Source organism: Staurois parvus, unplaced genomic scaffold (assembly GCF_062004578.1).
Source record: "Staurois parvus isolate SC_StPar_1 unplaced genomic scaffold, SC_StPar_1.0 ptg000315l, whole genome shotgun sequence".
Classification (NCBI taxonomy): Eukaryota; Metazoa; Chordata; class Amphibia; order Anura; family Ranidae; genus Staurois; species Staurois parvus.
This window is the reverse complement of record NW_028318111.1, coordinates 243,628-253,821: the sequence shown is the minus strand read 5'-3', so window position 1 is coordinate 253,821 and position 10,194 is coordinate 243,628. Positions and strand designations below refer to the sequence as shown.

General features: G+C 47.1%; 1 protein-coding gene across 2 annotated transcripts in view; it reads left to right on the top strand.

Annotated features, from left to right (window-relative positions):
* Nucleotides 1–463: 463 nt before the first annotated feature.
* The window catches only part of PRKAG3 (protein kinase AMP-activated non-catalytic subunit gamma 3), a 70,074-nt gene continuing 60,343 nt past the window's right edge, over nucleotides 464–10,194 (top strand). The window contains exon 1 of one of the 2 annotated variants that reach the window (XR_016313614.1): nucleotides 464–673. Coding sequence is in view for 1 of the 2 variants with exons in the window: in XM_089683562.1 (XP_089539688.1) it covers nucleotides 623–673 (51 nt within the window). In the remaining variant the exon portion in view is untranslated. The remainder of the gene's footprint in view (nucleotides 674–10,194) is intronic. The other variant, XM_089683562.1, reaches the window with a different exon arrangement.

Genomic DNA, 10,194 nt, shown 5'->3' with positions numbered 1-10,194 from the left:
GCACCATTGGTTGGAGGTTATAGCGTGCGGTCGCACCATTGGTTGGAGGTTGTAGCGCGCGGTCGCACCATTGGTTGGAGGTTGCAGCGCGCGGTCGCACCATTGGTTGGAGGTTGCAGCACATGGTCGCACCATTGGTTGAGCGTCCGGTCGCACCATTGGTTGGAGGTTGCAGGGTGCGGTCGCACCATTGGGAGGAGGTTGCAGGGTGCGGTCGCACCATTGGGTGGAGGTTGCAGGGTGCGGTCGCACCATTGGGTGGAGGTTGTAGCGTGCAGTCGCACCATTGGTTGGAGGTTGTAACGTGCGGTCGCACCATTGGTTGGAGTTTGTAGCGCTCGGTCCCACCACTGGTTGGAGGGTGCACTGAGTATTAATAATAGATCATTCCCCGTGTGTGGGGTGATATGCGGGGATGTTGCTCACTATCGCCCCCTCTGGCTCTCTCTAGTAGAGCAGGCTGTGTGCTCGGTGATGATCCCGGGACTCTCTGACATTCTATCCGGAGTCCGGAGGAGGAGGAGGGGAGATCGGGAGGAGGAGAGCCGGGACACACAGGAGGAGATCTCCGGGGAGGATGGGGTAGGAAGCCGGCACAGCCGGGCTGGTAGAGGAGGCAGACATGGAGGTGGAGTGTGCCATGGAGGTCATGGAGAGCGACGACCCCGAGCAGGTGAGAGACTCCGGGGAGGGGGGGATCAATGACCGCGATCTACCGGGGGAGGGGAATGGGGGGGTCATTGACCGGGGGAGGGGATCAATGACCGGGATCTACCGAAAGAGGGGGGGGGGTCCATTACCGGGATCTAGTGGGGGAGGGGATCATTACTGGGAGGAATGTGATCAGTGATGATGAATATACACAGCTCTATATACCCCCCATATATATATAATTATATTTATCCTTCCGTTTTCTGTATACATCTGTTCTCTCTGTGTTCTATATCTATATACAGGAAGATGACAGATCTCTATGTATTCATCTGTCAGAAATAGAAGATTTGTAAACTTCCCTCTGTATCTGCTCCATATAATGTATCCAAATGTATCGACATACAATGTATCCAAATGAATCTACAAAAATGTATCTGTATACTCATCACTCTGTATACCTCATTATATATCTCTCTCTTTTTGTTCCTCTCTGTGTAATCATTCCTCTGTATATGTAGATCTCTCTCTCATATATATATATATATATATATATATATATAACTGTGCAAAAGGTATAGGCAGGTGTGAAGAAATGCTGTAAGGTAGGAATGCTTATATATATATATATAAATTGTTTCATTTTCTCAACTTACAAAATAATGCATAGTGAGCGCACAGAAGACAAATCCAAATATAATCAATATTTGGTGTGGCCACCCTTTGACTTCCACCCAGCATTGGTTCAATTCTTCAAGCTCTGTTGAAGGAGCAGAGAGACACAAGCACTGTTGAGGACCGTAGACGCAGTGGTCGGCCAAGGAAACGTAATGCAGCAGATGAAGGACACATCATTCTTACTTCCCCGCCACATCGAAAGATGCCCAGTAGTTCCATCAGTACAGAACTGGTGGAAACCAGTGGGACCCAGGTACACCCATCTACTGTCTGGAGAAGTCTGGCCAGAAGTTGTCTTCATGGAAGAATTGCGGCCAAAAAGCCATACCTCTGATGTGAAAACAAAGCTACGCTACTCAACTACTGTATGCATGAAAACATAGGAACTAGGGGGCATAAAAATGGCAGCAGGTGCTCTGGACTGATGAGTCAAAATCTGAATTATTTGCCTGTAGCAGGAGTCTGTTTGTTTCCGAAGGGCTGGAGAACAGTACAATAATGAGTGCCTGCAGGCAACTGTGAAGCATGGTGGAGGTTCCTTGCAAGTTTGGTGCTACATTTCTGCAAATGGAGTTGGAGAATTTCAGGATCAATTGTGTCCTCAATGCTGGGAAATACAGGCAGATTCTTATCCATCATGCCATACGATCAGGGGTGTGTGTGATTGGCTCCACATTTATTCTGCAGCAGGACAACCACCCCAAACATACAGCCAATGTCATTAAGAACCAGGGGTGGACTGACCATTTGGAAACTCGGGCACGGCCCGAGGGCCTGGGGTCAGTAGGGGGCCCCATGGGATGCCCCTGGTACCTTTTTTCATAGGCTTTTTGTTTGGTCAAGGACACAGGGGCCCCATGATCCCCTATTGCCTGGGGTCCCCATGAGTTGTCAGTTTGCCCCTGTTAAGAACTATCTTCAGTGTAAAGAAAAATAAGGAGTCCTGGAAGTAATGGTTTGGCCCTGATTTCATCATCACGGAGTGTGTCTGGGATTCCATGAAGAGACAGAAGGATCTGAGGCAGCCGACATCCACAGAAGGTCTTCGTTCTCCAAGATGTTTGGAACAACCTACCTGGTGAGTTCCTTCAGAAACTGTGTGCAAATCTACCTAGAAGAATTGATGTCAAAGGGCGGTCACACCAAATGTTGATATGATTTGGATTTATCTTCTGTTCATTTACTTTCCATATTGTTAATTGATAAATCTAAACTATCAACACTTCTGTTTCTGAAAGCTTTCTTCATTTACATCTCTCTCTGTATGTGTGTATGTATATGTATATATATATATATATATACACACAGTGCTCAGCATATATGAGTACAATAATAATAATATCTCAATGAACACGAGCAATTTCCAAAATGTTGTCAAAACTGAGTCTTATAGAACATTTGTTTCACTTATTACATGAAAATAAGGTTAATAATAATAACTTAGATTACAAAATCTTCAGTTTTACTCAAATTAATTGATGCAAAAATGAATCTTTTTCCATTCTTCAAGAACGACCTCTTTTAGAGCCTGGATGCTGGATGGAGAGTGATGCTCAACTTGTCTCTTTAGAATTCCCCATAGGTGTTCAGTTGGGTTCAGATCAGGAGACATACTTGGCCACTGCATCACTTTCACCCGGTTCTTCTTCAGAATTGCAATAGTGGCCTTAGATGTGCGTTTTGGAAAAGTGCACAATGACCGAGGGCCACCAATGAAATGCAGCTCCCCGACACCAGCAGCACTCATGCAGCCCCACAGAAGGACACTGTCACCACCATGTTTCACAGTAGGCACCATGCATTTTTCTCTGCTCCTCACCTTTGTGACACCATACAGTTTTTAAGCCATCAGTTCCAAAAACATTTATCTTAGTGCCATCTCTCCAGAGTACAGAGTCCCAATAGTCTTCTTTTTCAGCATGGGCCATGGCAAATTCTAGGCTGGCTTTTTTGTGCATGAGCTTTAGGAAAGGTTTCCATCGTGGACGACACCCATGCATGCCATTCCTCTGCAGTGTATGCCATATTGTGTCACAGGAAACAATCACCCAAGTTTTGGCTTTCTCCTTCTTTAGCTAACTGCAGTGAACTTGCATGGCGATTTTCTTCATCCCTTCTCATCAGAAGATGGTCCTGTTGAGGTGTTAAAGTGGAGTTCCAGTCCCCCAAATTTTTTTCTAAAAGCAGATCCACGATGACATTAAAAATAACAATCAGAATTGGAATAATGCAATATTGATATCTAAACTAAAATCTAAACTTCGCAAATCGTTCACACTTACCTGGATCTGGGAATAAAGGAGTCGCCATGATGGTTGTGGGCATCTGAAGCCTGCAGGTCTTTATTTCCTGAATTCGTTCTGCTGGCTATCCCAGCATGCAACATGCGTTCTCGCGCATGCGCAGTGTAGACAATGCTCGGCGCGACATGTGCAGTATAGGTTGCCATAGCAATGGTGGGGACGGATGAAGTTCCCACCCCCCGCCCGGCAACCTCTTCCAAGTCTCGCAAGCACAGGAAACCAAAGGACTCCTAGGATACAGGAAACGACACCCCGGGAGACCTTGCAAATCACCGATCTACGTCATCGCCTAGGCAGTCGGGACCGGAACTGCAGGCTTGCAGAAGATAAAACGGTGTGTATATAAAAAAAAAAGTCCAACTCGTGCTTCTTTTCACAGGGACTATCTAATAAGGCCAATTAGTAAAAATGGGTGGAACTCCGCTTTAACTTCCATGGACGGCCTTGATGTCTCTGTGAGATGGTTGCAGTTCCATCTTTGTTAAATGTTTGTATCACTTTTGCTACAGTATTCTGACTGATAAGTAAAGCTTTGTTTATCTTCTTGTAGCATTCTCCTTTCTTGTGTAAAGAAGTATTTTGCTTTCTCCGGCCTTGTGACATTTCTCTTCCATGTGGTGTCATTGCTGACAGCATGAAATGGGAGGGGTTTTCTTTGTTAACCCCTTTACACTGATGTCACACACATATGTAGTCTCACAGAACTGGGCTGTTTTCTGTGGGGCCGCATATTTGTGTACCTGTCTTTGTGCTGGGAGCACGCCATACAGCGCTGTTGGAGTGTACTCATTTATGCTGAGCACTGTGTATGTGTGTGTATATATTTATAGTTAAATATTTATATATATATATATATATATATATGTATGTAAAGTGCTGTGTAAATTGACAGCGCTATATAAGTACCTGAAATAATAATATATATATATTGCTTAGCATAAAGGAGTACACCACAACAGATTTGTCTGAAAATCTGTTGGGGTGTACGCAATACATATATATTTATTTTTCCCTCTCTCAGTATTTAATTATATATATATGTGTGTGTGTGTGTGTGTGTGTGTGTGTGTGTGTGTGTGTGTGTGTGTGTGTGTGTGTGTGTGTGTGTGTGTGTGTGTGTGTGTGTGTGTGTGTGTGTGTGTGTGTGTGTGTGTATATATATATGTATTGGTCGGCCTGCTTTTACACGCACATGAACTTTAATGGCCCCCCAGTTTTAGTCCGTAGGGTTCAATATTGAGTTGGCCCCGCCCTTTGCAGCTATAACAGCTTCAACTCTTCTGGGAAGGCCGTCCACAAGGTTTAGGAGGGTGTCTATGGGAAGGTTGGACCATTCTTCCAGAAGCACATTTGTCAGGTCAGGCACTGATGTCGGGGGAGGAGGCCTGGCTTGCAGTTTCCGCTCTAATTCATCCCAAAGGTGTTCTATGGGGTTGAGGTCAGGACTCTGTGCAGGCCAGTCAAGTTCCTCCACCCCAAACTGGCTCCTCCATGTCTTTATGGACCTTGCTTTGTGAACTGGGGAGCAGTCATGTTGGAACAGGAAGGGGCCATCCCCAAACTCTTCCCACAAAGTTGGGACCATGAAATTGTTGAAAATGTCTAAGTATGCTGACGTCTTAAGAGTTCCCTTCACTGGAACTAGGGGGCCAAGCCCAACCCCTGAAAATCAACCCTCCACCATAATCCCCCCTCCACCAAACTTTACACTTGGCACAATGCAGTCGGGCAAGTATCGTTCTCCTGGCAACTGCCAAACCCAGACATGTCCACTGGATTGCCAAACAGAGAAGTGTGCTTGGTCACACCAGAGAACACGTCTCCACTACTCTAGAGTCCAGTGGCGGCGTGCTTTACACAACGGCATCCGACGCATTGCATTGCACTTGGTGATGTAAGGCTTGGATGCAGCTGCTCGGCCATGGAAACCCATTCCATGAAGCTCTCTACGCACTGTTGTTGGGCTCATCTGAAGGCCACACCAAGTTTGGAGGTCTTTAGCTATTGACTCTGCAGACAGTTGGTGACTTCTGCGCACTGTGCGCTTCAGCATGCGCTGACCCCGCTCTGTCATGTGACGTGGCCTACCACTTGGTGGCTGAGTGGCTGTTGTTCCCGGTTGCTTCCACTTTGTTATAATCCCACTAACAGTTGAGCGTGGAATATTTAGTAGCCAGGAAATGTCACGGATGGACTTATTGCACAGGTGGCCACCTATCACGGGACCACGCTTGGAGTCACTGAGCTCCTGAGAGCGACCCATTCTTTCACCAATGTTTGTAGAAGCAGTCTGCATGCCTAGGGGCTTGATTGTATACACCTGTGTCCATGGAGGAGATTGGAACACCTGAATCCAATGATTTGGAGGGCGGGGCCAATACTTTTGGCAATATATATATATATATATAACAACAGAGAGCTCTCTCTCCCCCTCCCCCTCCCTCTCTGTATGTGTGTGTGTATATATATATATATATATATATATATATATATATATATATATATATATATATATATATAGATAGATAGATAGACATACACACACACATACAGAGAGAGAGAGCTCTCTCTCTGTTTATATATATATATATATATATGTGTGTGTGTGTGTGTGTGTATTTATATACAGCATGTGGCATGTGTCTATATATCACAGATACCCAGAATCCCCCTTTAACTGGGCTATTACACCTGCACAGTGAGCCGGCTCTCAGCACAGAAACCTCAGCCGCCCATGGATCCATATGTTTGGTATGTGGACATTAAAACCTACCCATTTTGCCACTACACATATGCATTATATGGGCGGCAAGAGGTTAAAGCTGGCCATACATTATACAATCTGATTATACAATCTCCTTTAGATCTACTACATCAACTAATGTAGTATAAGGTCCTGCCTGGTTTAATACAAGCTGCATGGATTATTTACGTTTTTTCTGCTATTACACAGCTTTGATAAATCTAAAGGAGATTGTACCGAGGTTGTATAGTGTATGGTCACTTTTACACAGATCTTGCATTTGTCATCATCCACCTCTGTTGTTTCTGTCCTCATCTACTGGAGTGGCTGGTAAGGAAAGTGTGGCACAATGTGTCTTATCAGTTGATGTTGGAGCAGGGGCGGACTGACAACTCATGGGGCCCCCGGGCAATAGGGGATCATGGGGCCCCTGTGTCCTTGCCCACACTCAAAAAAACCTATAAAAAAGGTACCGGGGCATCTCATGGGGCCCCCTACTGACCCCGGACCCTCGGCAGTGCCCGAGTGCTCAAATGGTCAGTCCGCCCCTGTGTTGGAGATGCTTAGGGCTCATTCGCACCAGCAAAGTTGTCCAGTGCACGAGCGAGGCAATGTATGTCTTGTGGCATCAGTTCATACCAACAGATGTGTGCTGAAAACAATTAGGACATGTTGGAAAAAGAGAAAAAAATCAAATCCTATAATGCGTTCTATCAACACATTACAGCGCAAGTTCACAGCACACACCAGCATGTACCTAATGTGCACCATGTGGTGTGAATGAGCCCCGCAGGTGATTGTGAAATCATTCCGGTTCTGCTCTCTGTATTCCATAATCCTGGAGTCGTCCTTGTATCACAGAAGGGGCAGCCGGTGATGTGTGTGCGGATGAGTGATCCGGGGATTAATGTGGATTGCAGGAAGGAAGACCGAATTATTTCCATGGCACACTGGATAAGCACAATCCGAGGGGATTTGGCGGTTTCTACACACAATGCATTTTTATTTCTGCTGCCCATTTTATTTTTTAGAAAATATTGATGTCTTAGCCTAGGTGCACTTATATGCAAGTGCAGGACTGCATATTAATCGCACATTCACGCACCGGCATGCAGCCGCCCCCAAAAACAATGCTGCACGGAAAACGTATGGGGGTGCCGTTTAGGACTCATGCACACAGGACGTTTTTACAGCTGCTCCTAGGGGCGCCTGGAGTTTTTCTTTCCTGCCTTTAAACGCCCCTCCATGTTGGCCTCTGAATCCATCCACAAATAAACTTTAGAGGCAGGAAAGATACCCACTGCCAGTGCGACCGCAAGCAGCAAAGTTTTGCCAGAAAAATTGCTTGTGTCTTCTTACCCCCGATTCACACCTATGCGGCCATGTGGGCCGTGTTTTGCTTGGGCAGGAGAGCCCATTCATTTGAATGGACTCCCGTACCCGTGACATGCAGGGAAAGAAGTCCCTGCACTACTTTGGAAAACGCAGCCCGCACGGGAACCTCAGTTCTCAGTACGGTTGCGTTTTCCAGTGCGGGCGGCGTACCATTAGAACTAATGGCACCCACCCACGGGTCCTCAATTATCTGTGCGGGTGGTGTGGCTGCACGGATCAGCAGCGGCACCACCCGCACAGATGTGAACCGGGGGTAAAGCGGAGTTCCACTCACACTGTCAAAAAATAAAAGTCAGCAGCTGCAAAAACTGTAGCTATTGACTTTTAAAAAACAACTACTCGTCTGTCCCACGATCCCGCGGTGCCCCCGCCGCAGCTCGTTTTACCGGCCATCCTGTATTCCAGGCACTGGCATCTTCAGTGTGGGCACCCGGCTATGACAGCTTGTGGCTTCACAGCCAGGTGCCCACTGCGCATGCATGAGTAGTGCTGCGATTCCTGAATGGCCCCGTAGTCTTCTGGGACCTGTCACGTGTCCCACAAGACTATGGGGAGGGAGGGGGGAGGACAACTTCTGCTGCAATCGCCTAGGCGATCGGAAGCAGAAGTGGGAGCGGGTACCTGTCAATTTCGGGTACCCGCTCGCCAAAGCTGCCAATCCTTAATGGAGATCGGGGGACCAGTCTTTAAAGCAAAACTTCCCCTTTTGGGTGGAACTCCACTTTAATGCATGTAAATGCGCATTGATGCAAGTTGCGTTTATCTCTTGAGCGTTAATTCATTTCATTGGTCAGAATAAATGATTTATTTCGGCCAATGAAGTGAATTAACTTCCAAATGCTTGACGCGCCTAAACGTGTTACCAGGGGCGGACTGACCATTTGGAAACCCTGGCACTGCCCGAGGGCCCGGGATCAGTAGGGGGCCCCATGAGATGCCCCTGGTACCTTTTTCATAGGCTTTTTTGAGTTTGGGCAAGGACACAGGGGCCCCATGATCCCCTATTGCCCGGGGGCCCCATGAGTTGTCAGTCCGCCCCTGCGTGTTACACGCTTCTACAAACATCAGGCTTTTCTTTTTTTGGCCAAAACACTGCTGCCAGGAGGAAGGCTTCTAAGAGAGTAAAGAAAATATGTGTATGAGACACATCCAAAAAACGCGGTGCGGTTACCCGCCTATCGAAACCACATGGTGCAAAAACACCATGCGATGCCTGTGTGGCCACGTTTTAGAAAAAGTTGCAAGGACATTTTCCTTACAGAAAACGCAGACAAAGCAGCCAATTCAAATGAATAGGTTGCCGCGCACCTTCAGCTTGCACAGCCACATATATATGAACCGGAGCTTGGGGATGATTTACACTTGCAGTCAGTGGGGGGACCACACCATAACCGTGAGCTAAATGCTAAGCTCATGGTTGTAGCATGGTGTTCCCAAAATCTGTTCAGCTGTCAAAAAAAAAAAACGCATTCAGGAGGTGGCAGTATCCCCTCCCTAATGCCTGTCAGCTGCTCCTGTTATACTGTCTGAAAAGTGATCCATGGTAGGGGTCAGGAGTAAGTAATACAGAGTGTGGGGGTCAGAAGTACTGCAAGTAATACAGAGTGCAGGGGTCAGAAGTACTGCACGTAATACAGAGTGCGGGGGTCAGAAGTACTGCACGTAATACAGAGTGCAGGGGTCAGGAGTAAGTAATACAGAGTGCAGGGGTCAGGAGTAAGGGTGCACTCACACTAGCACTTTTAATTGGCCCTGTTGGCCAATTCATTTGTGTAGTGTGAGTGCTCCGAGCCATGCCCGGGACCACTTGGAACAGATGGGTCACTTATGGTCTGGTACGGTCTGCTGCAGTGTGAATGCAAACCATGCGGGAGTAAAGTTCTCTCCTTAGATACGTGAGTAGGGAAGCAGGGATCTCTGGTTTGGTTTGCAGTGGAGTGTGCCTGGGAACACTTCCTAACAATCCAGTGTGGGCGCAAACCAGAGGTGGAGGGGGGTGGAGTGGGAGAATCGGACTTGGGCATGGCTCAGTTAAACTGTTAAGTAGTGCAGAGGTCAATAGTATGTAACAGAGTGTAGGGGTCAGGAGTAAGTAATGCAGAGTACAGGGGTTGGAAGTAAGTAATGCCGATTGCAGCGGGTCAGGAGGAGGTAATGCCGATTGCAGCGGGTCAGGAGTAAGTGATGCCGATGACAGCGGGTCAGGAGTAAGTAATGCAGATTGCAGCGGGTCAGGAGTAAGTAATGCAGATTGCAGCGGGTCAGCAGTAAGTAATGCAGATTGCAGCGGGTCAGGAGTAAGTAATGCAGATTGCAGCGGGTCAGGAGTAAGTAATGCAGATTGCAGCGGGTCAGCAGTAAGTAATGCAGATTGCAGCGGGTCAGGAGTAAGTAATGCCGATTGCAGCGGGTCAGGAGTAAGTA